Genomic DNA, 15150 nt, shown 5'->3' on the forward strand with positions numbered 1-15150 from the left:
GGCTGCTGGCCTCTCACGCTGGCTGCTGGCTACACACGGTAGCCCATGGCAACCCACGGTAGCCCATGGCAACCCACTGCCACAGGGACTGCAGCCTACACCGTCACCGGTGACTCACGGCAACGCAGCCCCAAGTCGAGCTGCCATTCACCATCTTAGCTGCAGAGGGCAGTGTCACTGGCCCTCATATGTGGGATCCGAACCAGGGTCCTCTGGCGTCCCAAGCCAGCCCTTCACCAACGCGCCACTCGGCCAGCCCTGCTCACACCTTTGTAAACAGTCCCTCCATTCAACCCTTCCATGTTACTGGATTTGAGGATACCGTCTGTTTGCTACTGGACCCTGACTAATACGATGACCAAAGCTCTTCCCTTATGGGTGAGTGATCCAATATTACTTGTGTCATATAATGAATCTATGGTTTATTGTAGGTCATTCTTTGTAGAAAGATGTTTCTGTCTTTAAGAACAATCTCTTCACCCTCATACCCTTCATAAAAAATGGTGTTTCCTCTCTCTGACTCCCTTCTCTTATAGCCAGCCTGTTTGAAACACATTATCTTGACGATGGCATTTAGGTTTGTGGAAACGGAGTACAAATGTCCTGCTCATCTTGTCTGTCCTCCAGTAAATTTGAGGGGCGTCCTTCCTTTTTTATTTTGTCCATTGGAAGGACATACAGGATCTACAAATCTTCCTAGTAGATCATGGGCATTAAAACCCTACAGGGGTAAAGACATTATCATGGGCAAATTCATAGTCTCATCAATGTTGTAGAATCCAGTGCAAAAGGAGATGATGGAAATAATTTGCTTCCCCCCGACCCCCAACTTCATAAAAATTCCTAAGAAGCTGCCTCCTCAGGGAATTGAATTAATTGATTATTGTCCTGGGGATGTGTAAGTTGTACTGGGGGCTCCAGAAGGAAGGGAAGCCAGGAATGAGGAATGTAGAGACTTGCCTTTGAAACCCATGAGTTGAAAACTGCATGCTCCTGATTCTTTCAAGACAGATCCCAAATGGTGTCAGGAATAGCATGAGGTTCACACAACTCAGCAGGAGTGAAAATTCTGCAGCTGAATTGAATAGGTTCCATTATATTTCAGAAAGAGCGCTAATGGCTTTCTATGGAGCACAGCCTAAGAATATCATGTCTCTCCTCTGTATCTCAGGATGGCTGGGATGGTTTTTGGTTACTAATATTATATGTGAATCTCCCTGTAAGATGGAGAAAAATAAGCAAAAGGCCTGGCTGATCCCTAAGAGGGTCTAGATAGGAAAGAACCAAAAGGCATCAAAAGGATCTCACTCATGAGGCCAGACCCAAAATGAAAGCCGATGATGTGATTTAATGGTAAAATGATCATTGTTACTCATATAAAATTTTTCTTCTAATCTCGTTTTGTCCCAGGTATCATTAAAGAGTCAGTTAATTTTAGAGCTGAATTTTAAACACTGCAAAACTTTAAGTTGAGGTTTCTATTATGTAAAGCTTTTAACCGGATTCATTTAAGCTTATATTCAACTTAAAAATAGCTATAGGCATTTCTTCCCCATGGTTTATTAACACAAGCCTGCATTCTTAGCTTTTCCCACAAATATCCAAGCTGACATTATTGTCTTTAAATTCCTCCACATTCACTAATCTCTCATAATTCATTTACTTGTTTTCCAGTCAAAACTGAACTTAGTCAAATTTGATGTAGGATTGATATTGGAGCCAGAATGAGTTATTCATTAATCATTTCCATTTATTCTATTTTCTTATTTATCCTCCTCAGCTGGTCAGAACATGAGGCATATTTTTTTCCTGTGTTGTTGCCCTTGTTGCAAAAAAAATGTAGATTCCTGTTCTTAATGTAAAAAGCAGATGAGTTGAATCATTGGCATTTTTTTGTCTAAGGAAAAATAAACCCAAACTTAAGTTGCTTTTTGTAACATCTCGCTCATTTTCCTCCCTTTGTGGGTCATTATTTCTTATTTAAAAAAATACAAATTCTCACTTTGCAATTTGAATAACCTGGAAGATGAAAAATATAGGCAGGTGTGTTATGAGCATCAAATTAAAGGTTTCAACTCTGATGACAGCTTTTGTTAAAGGTTATAAGTCTCCCTTTCTTGAGCATCTTTAAGCCCAGAGATAAACAGGTGTCTCTTGTATATTTTCTTCCAATACTGTAAAGATAAAAATCTAAAGGTGAGAAGAGACCTTAAAGGAAATGCCAGCCAGCTGTCTCCCTGGTCCTTGGATTCCCTCCGTGACATCCTGCCAGATGTTTGTCACCTGCTTTCTGTAACCCATAAAAGTTGCTCACTTAGACATGAGGCAGGGTATTTCTGTTTTAATCGGAATTGTTCAAAGGTCCATGGCTCCTATCAAATTCCATTCTTTCTCCCTGGTTAGACTTCCAGTCTCTGAGCACCATACCCCAAAATTCCATTTCCTCTTTCAAAACTTGATTGCAACTATGATTTCATTCAAGACTTTCCCTTCCGTTTCTTTCCTATGCTATGTCTTACTAGGCCTGCTTCTTAGATGACATGAGTTTTGGTTCCTCGATAAGACCGGATAGTCTCCTCAGAAAAAATTGTGGTTTTTCTATAGTCAGTGGTACTCAGAATTGGCCTTGCTGGTCTCTCCATGTTGAGGGGGCTCAAGATGAGATTATCAGCCTTCCAAGGTGGCATTAGCCTTTTTTATACGTCATGCATCACACTATTAACATACACATCACACTATAGGGTGGTTTTACTTGGTAGTGAAGCTAGTATGAGCATTTCCATGTATGTTAACCATTTTGCTTTTCTTGTCATGGTGCTCTGCCATTCTCATGGGCTTATTTGTGGTCTCCTCTCTCCTTTTATATAGTTGAAGACTTTCTTGACCAGAACTCCTACGGGCAAATGCATGATTCCCCATTCTCATGAGATATACCTTATTCCTAGAAGCAGTAATGCTTCAGGATTCTGCAATTCAGAAACCTGAATCTCATGCACGTTGTTAATGCTGGGACAGTAATGATATCCAACAGAATCAGGCGTCTCTTTGAGGTCACTTTTCCTGGATTTAATTGTACCATATAAACGTTAGGAATGAGTGTAGGGAGTTTTGGAATGAATTCCGACGATCAATTCCTTGTGCAGAAACCCAGTAATGTCTGGATTATCCAAGTTGATTGGGGAAGAGAGAATGTTTTTCACTCATCTATGCAACAAATATTTATTCAGTCTCTACTTTGATGCTGAACAGGCATCTTTAAGTTTCAGGTGGGTGGTCTTCACAGTAGGACACATACTGTCTCCATTTTAGGTCTCTTAACGTTTAATTATTAAGTGCTATCAGGTTATCTGAGCCTCTTGGATGAAATCACTTTCACATTATAGCAAAGTAATGAAGTAGTTGAAAATCTTCCTCTCTCCAGGCTCCCTCCTCCATTAAAGTGAGTCAAATTCAATCGTTTATATTCTCCTTGCTATTCACTTTGTAACATTTAAATAAACTGTACTGTTGGTGGTGGTGTGTTGGGGAGAGGCAGGGTAGTTTGTTTTTTATGTTAATTACTCTCTTTTTTCTTCAGAATATCTTTACCTGCTAATGGGGTCTCCAACCTGGCTCATTCCAACTATTCAAGGAGCATCTCTACTTGTTTATCGTTTTAATGCGCTTAACCCTACGGACATTCACTGGAAGTGTGAAACTTGTTTACACACTTAATGATAATAAATGGCAACCACCTCTTTCATGCCACGTTCATCTATTACTGACTACTTCTTGACAAGCCTATACATAGCAATAAATAGCTTTAATTCAAATCTTATTTTGGAGGCTTCAAAAGACATTCCCTTGCTTTATTTCATTTGATGGCCACAGTAGACAAGGCCACAGTGTTTCTCCATTTTGCTGTCAAGAAAACCACAGCCCAGAAGGCACACAATTTACACGACTGGAACCCAAGTATGCCCCCAGGGTTCTTTCTAGTGTTTCATAAAGATGTCTCTTCCCTGCATCGAAAAAAGTTTTGAGATTCTCCCAGAGGAGGCTTTATATTTTAAAAGTGGAGAGTGGTTTTGTTTTTCCCGATGCATGTGATGATGGAAGTTTATGCTTTCCAAATGTCAAACAACAGGAAGAACGGGGAAATATGACAGATCCATACACTGGGTCACGATGTGGCTATTAAAATGAATATTTTCAAAGACTATATAATGATGCAGGGAACTGCTCTTGATTATATCAATGTTTTAAGAATGAAGTGGGATACTAAACAGCAGGATCTCAATTTTGTTTTAAAAAATTATACATGTGAAAAAAAGTACTGGAATTAAATATGCCAAAATATTAGCAGAGTTTTCTCTGTATAGTAGGATTATGGTTTACTTTTATTTTCCTTATTTTATACCTTTCTGATTTTCCCAGATTTTTTCTTAAGTGAACTTATATAATCAGGACACAAATGTTATTAATTATACTCCACAGATTTTTCTTTTTTTAGAGGAATCCTTTGAGTACTTCTTGCTATCTTTGATTTATAAAATTACATAAATCAAGCCTTTAATTGAAATGAGTGGGTGGTTTCCATTATTAGTGTATACATTTGAAATAGTGTATTATTTTAAAAATAGTATAATATTAGTTTATATATATATTATTATTATTATTATTTTAATTGGGGAATTGGGGAAGGGAACCAGCCAAGTTATTGTTCTTCAGTCTTCATTGTGGAGGGTGCCAGTGGCCATCTGGCTGCCCGTCCATTGGCAGCTCGTGGCCTCTAAGCTCAAAATGCTGTGTTCAATTAGTTGCAGGTGGGCGTAGCCTCCATCCTATGTGGGAGTCGAACCAGCAGCCTTGTTGTTAAGAGCACACGCTCTATCCACTGAGCCATCCGGGCAGCAGCTCAGCTCAAGGTGTCAAGTTCAATCTTAGTTGTGAGCAGTTGTAGCCCACCATCGAACAGGCAGTCTCGTTAGGAGCACGTGCTGTCACCAGCTGAGCCATCCTGCCACCTGTTAGCAGCTCAGTGGCAGCTCAGCTCAGGCGCAGCTCACTGGCCCATGTGGGAATCGAACTGGTGACCCTTTTCCTCAGAGCTCACGCTCTTAAGCTAACTCTTAACCTACTGAGCCCTCAGCCGGCCCCCTAGTGTTTATATTTTAAATCGGTCATTATAACTCATTTGCTGGTCTGTTGTTTTCTGAAAGTGACTCCATTTTACACAACTCATTAATTCAAACATGATTTTGAGGACTTTCTATATGTACCAGCCTGATGAAGACAGCTCAGTCTCTGCTCTTAAGAAATATGCATCTGGTGTGAGATATAGACCAGGAAAGCAGTCACTACAGTGCAGAATGACCTGTGCAAGACATTCAAGGATTGTGAAGGAAGGATGCTATCTCCTAGGCCCTCAGGGAGGTTGGGAAATCCTCCCAGGGGAGTTGCTTTTTGAGCTAAAGGCAGCTCTTCTCTCTTGGATGACCAACTTCAGATTAGGAATCAAGAGAACACATGTAGAGCCGGTCGAATGGCTCAGTTGGTTAAGAGCTTGCTCAAGAGTGCGAACTCTGAGCAACAGGGTTGCCGGTTCGATTTCTGGCCCGAGCTGAGCTGCTGCTGAGCTGCCAACAGGTGGCAGGATGGCTCAGCTAAAAAAAAGACAACACATGTACATCTTCTTATGCGATGAGGCAATTTTGCTTTTAAGGTATTTTACAATAGAGTTTGAAATTAATTTAAAGAGATAAACTAGTTATTTTGGGCTGTAGGACCTTTACCTTTCGTTATTAGGGAGTTTTTTTAATCTTCAGAGTTTCCCTTTCTGTACATTTGGGTTTAATAAAGGTTAGTGGTAATACAAAAGCATAGTAGTCTTGCTCTGAGATTATGATAATGATGTCTTTTTATAGGACTTCATATTACACCTCCTTTTATGTAGTGGTTAATACTGATTCTGACCACTTCTTTCATTCCTATTTCATTCCTCCACCTCTTTCTACTCTGCTGAGTGAAGCAGAATAGATGTCTTTGTTCCTGTTTTACAAGGATAAACTGAGTCATAGAATGATCAGTTGATGTTTCCAAATTATGAGATGAGTCAGTAATGGAACTGGAAAGAGAAATCAGGTTTCCTTTTGCTCAAATCTCTGAATTCAAAAATATTTCCCCATAGAAGTAGAACAGGTTGTTTGCCAAAAGTGCATTCACTTTTTAAATCTTTACTGAAAGTAATGAGCTTAAAATAAAGTCTCAAGAAGATAATTGTACTGTTACAGCTTAAAACAGAAGTTAAGGCCATTTGAGCAGATTAAAATGGGTCTGAGTGAAGCTTATTATTGGGTTTGTTTAATTAATTTGTTCAGCAATAGATTTTAATTCCTTCTGGAAAAAGAATAATTGAAACATTCTTAGATTCATTTAAGAACATTTTGAGATCCATTTTGATTAATTTAAATTTTTTTAAATAAGGGACAGGATTGAGAATAAAATAAAAATTGACAATATCTATATTTCATGCTACTGGATGATGATAACTTCTTTATCAAAAGGTTATCTATCCTGGGCAGGCCGAGTGGCGTGATGGTTAAGAACTCGCTTGGGATGCCAGAGGGCCCTGGTTTGGATCCCACATATGAGGGCCAGTGACACTGCCCTCCACAGCTAAGATGCTGAACAACAGCTCAACCTGGAGCTGGGCTGCCATGAGTCGCCGGCGACGGCGTAGGCTGCAGTCCCTGTGGCAGTGGGTTGCCATGGGCTACCGTATGTAGCCAGCAGCCAGCGTGAGCTGCCAGCAGCCGCTGTGAGCGGCCGTCCAGAAGCCAGCAACTGATCTGCCTCGCCAGAGAAGAGCGCAATGATGGTGCCAACTTGGGCCAGTGAAGCAACATCTTCCACAACTAGATTGAAGAACAAGACGACAGCAACTTGTCTGTTCCCCTTCCCCCAATTCCCCCAATAAAAATCTTTAAAAAAAAAAAAAAGGTTATCTATCCTATAAACCATTAATCAAAACAAAATACTATTTTAATGCTCTTAGTAATTATTTTTACTGTTAAAATAATTAGTACTCTAATAATAGTAAATGATGGCTGTTATGCATGTTAGACTAAACTATCTGAAGCAGCAGTATAATTGATATGAAGGAAAATAAGTACATATAAGTAGTTCATTGAAATTTTTCCTTCTAATTAAAAATATTCAAATATTTTGAATTAATCATAGAATAAAACAAAACTTAAAATATGTACCATATTTTTATTTAAAATAAATACATTATTGATTTTACAGAAAATTGATACAGAAAATGTTGTATTAATTGGAGTTTTAAGAACTTTAGATACAGGAATGGTTCTATTACATTTTATATAAGATTTTTATTTACCAGAATTATGTGAACTGACTTTAGAGTTATTACTTCAGTTTCTTCACTGTCTGGCTTCTGTCCCAGTCAGGCTTATGATTTTATATGTAATGTATTATTTATATTGTCATGAAATACCACTTATTAGGGTCCCATTTGGGTTTTGTTTCCAGGAAAAATAAAAACAAACAAAAAATAACCTCATCACTATGATACATTTCAGAGTTCAAGAGAGATATAAGCAGAAACTTATATTTGTCTGGGGAACCAGACTTTGTTTTTGATTTCATGATGTTCTGTGGAACCCACCTTTCTGTTCTGTATTCTGAGGTTCTCCAGTGCTGGGACTGGGGAAAATGGAGCTCATTGAAGATGATCCAACAGCCACATCGTAACTGTCAGTCAGTCTCACCTGTATATCCATGGGCAAGTTATTTGTCCTTCTGAGCCTCTAATTATTGAGGTTTGAAGAAAATAATGAGATGGGCATGAAAATAGGTATAAAATAAAAATGTAGATACTGCCTTTGAAGTGTGTGAAGAGACAGACAAAATCTACTCAATTATGTACCAGCATCAAAACATGAAAAAAACTCTCCAACTGGTTGTAGTTGGGTAGAATTTTGAATCTAAGGGGTGACGAAATAATAGAATGATGGAGCACAGCTAGATGAGATTAATACTGGAAAGCTTCAAGATGGAGTTGGTGAGGAAGGGGAATCTATATACTATGGATCAACCAAGACAGTATGGATTTTTCAAGATCCAGGGCTCAAAAATTGCTTGGAGTAATGATCCCATGCAGAAGAAGATGTGTGTGTGTGTGTGTGTGTGTGTGTCTGTGTGTGTGTGTGTGTCCTCATTGTGGATAAACTGTGAACTATTACAGTTATCCTAATCAGGATTCAGGTAGCAATGAAGCAGATTATACTTCCTTAAATATAGACTTGCACTAATTTTGTTCTGCTTCATTGCTCTGGTGCCAAACTCCTTGGGTTTAATTCCTAGTCCTGCCACTTTGACCTTGATCTTGGAAAAGTTACTCACTTGCTTTGTTTCTAAGTTTTTCTGTCTGTAAAATGGAGGTAACATTGGTACCAATCTCATAGACTATTGTGGAGATTAAATAGGTTAGTTAATGCGTGTACATCATTACAGTTCCTGGAACTTAATAAATGATAGGCACTGGTGGTGGTGGTGATGGTGGTGGTTGTGGTGGTGATGGTGGTGGCGGTGGTGTTGGTGATATTGTATAATTCATTGTGTAACTTATCAAAGCACTTTCCCACATGCATTTTTGTTTGAGTCCATTTGATTCTCTTAAGGAAGCAAAGGCTCAGAGGTCTTATACAACTTTCCCAGGTTCCAAGTCTAGTAAACTGGGCAGCTAGGCTAGAGTCCTTGGCCTCCAACTTCTAGCCTGGTTAAATGGGTTTTTTGCTTGTTTTTTTTTTACCGTAACGCTGACTAGATTCTTGCCCAGAAGCAGAACCATATGGGAAATTGTGACTCAGAGATCAAGGGGTTATGCGAACTTGCTGTGTCTCCCCCCTTCTAATAGCTCCTTCTTCTTTTCCTAATTATACTCCCCTGCTCTGCGGCAGACACGCCAGAACTGTGACCTAAACACCAAGTTGTAAGGAATCGAGTTCTACTCTAACACACGTCCATCTTTGCATCCTCAGGAATGAGGGGAGACTCTTACTTCATTGGAATGAGGAGCCCTGGGCAGGGAGGGTACATCCCAGAAGATGGAGGACTTTTCTTGCTGTGCTGCATAGACAGAGACTGGGCTGTAACTCAGTGTTTCGCGGAGGAAGCCTTTCAAGCGATCACTGACTTCAACGACCTCCCCAACTCGTTGTTTGCATGCAACGTTCACCAGTCAGTGTTTGAAGGAGAAGAGAGCAAGGTAAGAAGACTTTCCTGCACCTGAAACATGGCCGGGGGGAGGGCTATGGCATTCTCCCAAAATATTTCCATGGCTCGTTTGCGGTGGATGTTTTGAAGTTTCTGAAGATGTTTTAGCTAGCTTTATTCTTGGCATGCAGAAGAAGGAGGAGAAAAGCTTGTTCTGTTATCAACCAACTTTGGTGGTGCTCATGACAAGGTTATAGACGAGACTGTGTGTTGAATCAAATCTCGTCCTCTGTGACTCAAAACAGAGTGGTGTTAGAGATAGTGATTGCAGAAGATATCCCTTGGGCTAGGAAGCAGATGTCATAAAAAAAGAAAAGAAAAGCAAAGCAATTATTTTCCCGTTTTGCCAAAAACATAATTTGCTTTTCTCAAACCAATATAAGCTCTCTGTCATCCATATCCCTCCGGCAGTTTGATGAGGATTCTAAAAATGGCTGTAATCCAAGTACAGTTGTTAGACAGGTAAGTTGGTTAACCCTCTGAGCCGTGCTTTGCTCCCTGATGCCAAAGTGGGTGGAACTGTTCTGTGTGTGTTGTAAGAATTTGAATGCAAGTGGTTAACGGCATGATCTGAAATGACTGGAGAATGAGGTTGGCGATGTACGAGCATTTTTCCAGAAAGCGAAACTTCCCATTTATAAGAGACCAACGTGATAGCGTGTTAAGTATTCTTGGAAATCAGAGTAAATATTCAGTTTGGAGAGCTTTCATTTCAGATTCCTCTGACCTTTTAAGTGGAATGTCTAAATATTAGATCAAACCTTTCTTTGTGGACGTGGATTTCTAATTGTAAATATCCATGCTATGTTGTAAAATATGGCCAACATTTTGTTTTAGGGGAGGGCCTTTTTCCTGAAACTAAAATATGTGACTCTGGGTGAGATGGACGAGGAGGATTTAGGATTGCTGCTTCACAAACTTGGGCTGTTTTGACCAATTGCTGAAGTCCAAACTCTGTTGTCTGAAAATGATTGCTGGAAGTTTTTTAAGTTTTTAAGTTATTTTTTATTTTTTATGGGTGGTGGTGGTGGTGGTTTTATTGGGTTTTGTAAGCAATTCTGATAGCCCAGAGGATTATTTCAAGCCACTTAAAGATAGTTTTATAATAATATTATTTTGGAGTTGAACAATTGAAAACAAAAAAGGGCTAAAATAATAGTTTGAAATCCAAGGATTTATATGTGATTAGAACCTCCAATGCTGTGATCCCTAGACTATTTGAAGTATAATAAGAAAATAACAAATAGCCTGTCTGACAGAAACTGAGAATTTTGCTCTCAGATTATAATCATTTTATAACCCAGTTTATAATTTACTCAGAGCAAGTAATTTCCCTTGAAATCTACCTAACATTAACTATGAAACAAGGTTTCATGTTTTCTCATTTTATCATCTGTTTATCTAAATATCAACAATCAAAAGGATTTTCCTTAGCGGTTTAATGGGGATTTTGATTCTTTCCGGATTAAATATTTCCCAGTAGATTAAAACAAAAAGACCTAGGAAGGAGCTAATCTCATTCAGGAATGCTGCTCAAGAATGGCTGATCAGCTGAACCTTCAGAGGCTTTGGAAAGTGTTCATGGGAATTTGCCCAAATCTATTCTGATATTCTGATCTGTGATTGAATGATGAATTATAATATATTCTATATTCTCATTTAATTTGAATACAAAGTTGGTACGTTGCATCTTGACAAATAGTATTTGGTTTTTAAATGATTTTGATAAAATATTGAGCTGAAATAAACAAGATATATGCAGTTCAGTGGAACCAGTTTCAAATTATTTAGATAATATCTTTAGCCAAGGAGGTGAATTTTATAATTAGCCAGTGTCTACATAATTCAACTTACTAAATCAGACAGAAAGTCTTCCACTTCGGTGTAATTTTGTAGCCCCCATTTGTGGAGAGTCTCGAGGATATCAAATAATAATCTGATGTAGATTCTGCTTAGATTTAATTATATATACATGGGTCAAGGGTGACAAAGCAAGATCATCAGATACCAAATGAGTTGACAATAGCCAGAAAGCATGATCATTGGCACTCTAGGGAAAAAGTGTTGAGGGAGACTCATGGCTCCTCATTTATACTGCTGTATGTTTCTCTTCAAGTTCCAGACCTTTATATTCTTCTCTCTACCTCCATTTTTTTTTTCACTCTCTTAATAAAACTCATTGTCTTACCTACTGTCTCTCAGGATATTCTTATCACAATGCTCAAAATTCATGAGTCTGAACCACAAAGACTGATGATAGTTATCTTTCCCGAAGGGTGGACATTAGGGGCATTGTGCTAAATTGGTGGGGAGATGTTTTTAGGCAGGCAGGGGGGGGGGAACAAGAAGGCTTTTTTTGCACCTGTATTTGCCTGTGGGCAAGGCTGGCCATGGTGATTGCCTAAAATATTTGGTTTTGAGAAGATGCCTTCAGCAGTCTGGAATTATATCAGGGAGATAAACCATCAGAAATGATGCTTAGTATTCATTTCAGAGGTCCAGGTGGGTAGGTGGTAACATATCCAACTTGTTTTGGCAGAGTCCTTTCTTTTTTGGCACAACCTACTTTCAACTTTCGATTCATGGTTTCTTGATATTGGTGGGCTCGAGTTCAGCTTGTTTCTTGTAATTATTCTAAAGCATACATTTTCACTTTCTTACCAGGATAGGAATTAAAGCTTTTGATTCTGACTATCATGAATGAATGTTGCATTGCTATCTTCTCAGTTTTCCCACCTGTCTGAGACACTGTTCCAAGCCCTTTTCCTTTTTGAGGTAATTCAGAAGGTACTGATTGGACTGCTCTTAATATAGGTTACACCACAGGATATGATCTTCTGGTTAGGTTTGCTTTTCTGCTTATCAAAGTGATGAACATCAGGATATGCTCATTTCTGCTACCCTATTTTAATTCTAAGTTCTGACACCTAAAGAACATTTTTGTAAGCAGCTTGGTGGGGGCCATGATGTTTGCTCCTTTTCTGTTAGGCAGAATTCTGTGAGACTGGATTTTGATCTGATGCTTTGCCAGGAGTGAGCACATACTTCAGTGTGGCTTGTTGGGGTCCAGATGGTGGAGATTTGTTTATAGAACACAAAAGAGAACCAGAGCTGTAGGAAATGAGCATCTGAAACCAATAAATGCAGATTGCTGTTTGTATGCTACAGCTTGAAGCATAAATATTTTTGTATGAAACACATTAAGAGCTAGAATGTTTACAGCATGCTGCGCCTAAAAGTTATTAGGGTTCCTTTTCCCCTGGGCATATTCCCCTGGGTTTGCCTTCTTGCATCTAGCTGGCTTGCAAAAGTCATCTTGAGACAAGTGAGGCTGGAGGGGTGTCCTGTGGGCTGCCCTCTGTCTGTGCTGAAGCTAGGTAAGGGTCTGCTTGGTGGAACTGCAGCACGCATGGATAGCTAAAGGAGAACAGCGAAACAACTGCCATGAAACATACAATTAGCCAGATACAATTCAATAAGAAGCCTGAAAGGTGACTTTATAATGACCTCCAAAAATATTAATTCATTAATGATAATACTAATAATGATAGCAGTAGCAGCAAGCCAACATGTGTTTGTAGCAAGGTGCCAGGTGCTCTTCCAAATGCTTTATGGACATTAAGCACCTTGAATTACCATGGTTACCCTATGAGGGTTGTGTCTTTCTGCCTGTCTAACTGAGAACGTGGCAGGGTTGAGTTCCCTGGACCCTCCTCATTCTGTACAATGTATAAGCCAAAGTGACCTATGTCACTTCCAGGCCCAGCATTTCTTGATCAGTGTTGGACCCTGAAGAATGTTCTTTTCACTCCACTAGGGCAGCTGGCATTGTGCCAGGTAGTGCCTGCTCAGGCAGTTGGGTCATGGAGTGAAGACAAGGATGACACCGAGAGTCCTGACCAACCTATGATGAACTGTAATGTGACAAGAGAAAAAAGAAACCTTTGATGCTTAAAGCCACTGGGGTTTGGGTGTTAGTTGTTAAAGTGTAAATTAGTCCATTTATGTTGATTCAATAAGTATGATGTTTCTCAGATGAGGACACTGAGGCCCAGAGAAGTTGCCCATGGTCTCACAGTTGGTAGTGGTGGACAGGGGTTCAAGCCTGGGCTGCTGAGCTAAGGAGTGTGTGCTCTTCAACATTAGGTAATACTGCCTCCTGATACATAAATATTTATTGAAAACACATATGATACGTGACTTGGGAGATGTAGTGGTGAGCCAGATAGCATAAACTCATTGAATTTAAAGTTTACCAAGAGAAGACAACTCAAAATAAGCAAACAAATAAATAGAATAAATGCTCACAGTCACACTAAATCAAAAGGGCATTTAATACATATTTTCAACTATTACTCACTGCCTTACACACACAGAGACATGCAAGGTCGGACAATTAAGTTCGCACTCATCCTAGAAAATGTGCTACATAGCTCACTGCTGAATATCACTATGGTCATCTTCAAAGTACTTCCCTTGGGGAGCTATGCACTGAGGCCAGCATCTAGTCCACCCTTCAAAGCAATTCTGGAACTCTTTTTCTGGAATGGCCATCAGAGCTGTCGTCATATTACCCTTGATGTCCTCAATGTCATCCAAATGTCTTCCTTTCAATATTTCCTTTATCTTCCGGTAAAGAAAGAAGTCATTGAGGGCCAGCTCAGGTGAGTAGGGAAGGGGTTCCAACACAGCCTTTTGTTTACTGGCTAAAAACTCTCTCACAGACAGTGCCATGTGTGCTGGTACATTGTCATGATGCAAAAGCCATGAATTGTTGGTGAAAAGTTCAGGTTGTCTTAACTTTTCATGCAGCCTTTTTGGTATTTCCAAATAGTAAACTTGATTAACTATGTGTCCAGTTGGTACAAATTCATAATGAATAATCCCTCTGATATCAAAAAAGGTTAGCAACATCGGTGCAACAAGTTCGTGAACTTAATTGTCACACCTCATACACATACACACAAAATGTCCACAAGGTTTTTTTGCTGTTTTTTGTTAGGTTTTGTTTTGTTTTTCAGTAAGGGGGCATTTCTGCCAACCATTAAAGAATATATTCTACCAGTAAGAGCAGAAGATAAGAGACCTACCTCTACTGGGTCTCTTAGGCTTTGTGCTTCTCATCAATGGACCAACTCTATACATTGCCAGTGGCTGGAGTGATTCTAATGTTCAGAGATGATATTTTTCTTGCAGCATGACCACTACATATAACCCAATTCTTCTAGAGCTCCTCTGAGGAAGCGTTGATCTAGTCTCACATTGGCAGTGTCATGAGGGCATCCTCAACGATTTTCAAAGTTAAATCTTTGACGATTTGTGATTTTTACCTTTTTCTGCACGTAAGATTTGCCTCCACTTTAGTTTTTAGGCAGATGTGAATGTGCACTTTGTGCCTTAACCACTGCTGGTCCACGGTCCCTTAGCAGCAATACTAAAAACTGGAAACTTCTGAAAACTGAGACTTTCTTCATAACCCATTTTGAGACAAAACCTTACTTGACCTAATTCATTCAAAATCTAACCTGCTCTGATGGGAAACTCCTCCTCGTGGGACTATTCATTCATCCATCCTTCTGCAGAAATATTCCTGCCTTTCACGGTGGGAGGCAGCCCCAGACCTTGCTGGGGCCACTATATGATATGACACATATGTACCAGATGGCATTTCCAAATCCCCAAATTCTAAGTCCCAAACCTATCAAGTTCCATGAGTTTTAGGTTGTAGGTCGTGGACCTGTACAATATATGAAAATGCACCCACACCCCATGTTCAAAAAGAAGAATGAACGCATCACCCAAATCTGGAATGGCAACGGCCTCAAGAAGAGGGATTCAATATATTTTTCCTATAATGAGATGCTTGTGTCT

General features: G+C 39.5%; 1 protein-coding gene across 4 annotated transcripts in view; it reads left to right on the plus strand.

The window, feature by feature from the left end:
* The window catches only part of RCAN2 (regulator of calcineurin 2), a 279300-nt gene that overhangs the window by 54783 nt on the left and 209367 nt on the right, over positions 1-15150 (plus strand). For all 4 annotated transcript variants that reach the window (XM_019642760.1, XM_019642757.1, XM_019642759.1 and 1 more), the window contains exon 2: positions 9045-9271. In XM_019642760.1, coding sequence (XP_019498305.1) covers positions 9047-9271 — 225 coding nt within the window. In that variant the 5' untranslated portion in view covers positions 9045-9046. The remainder of the gene's footprint in view (positions 1-9044; positions 9272-15150) is intronic.

Source organism: Hipposideros armiger, unplaced genomic scaffold, assembly GCF_001890085.2.
Source record: "Hipposideros armiger isolate ML-2016 unplaced genomic scaffold, ASM189008v1 scaffold_72, whole genome shotgun sequence".
Taxonomy (NCBI): domain Eukaryota; kingdom Metazoa; phylum Chordata; class Mammalia; order Chiroptera; family Hipposideridae; genus Hipposideros; species Hipposideros armiger.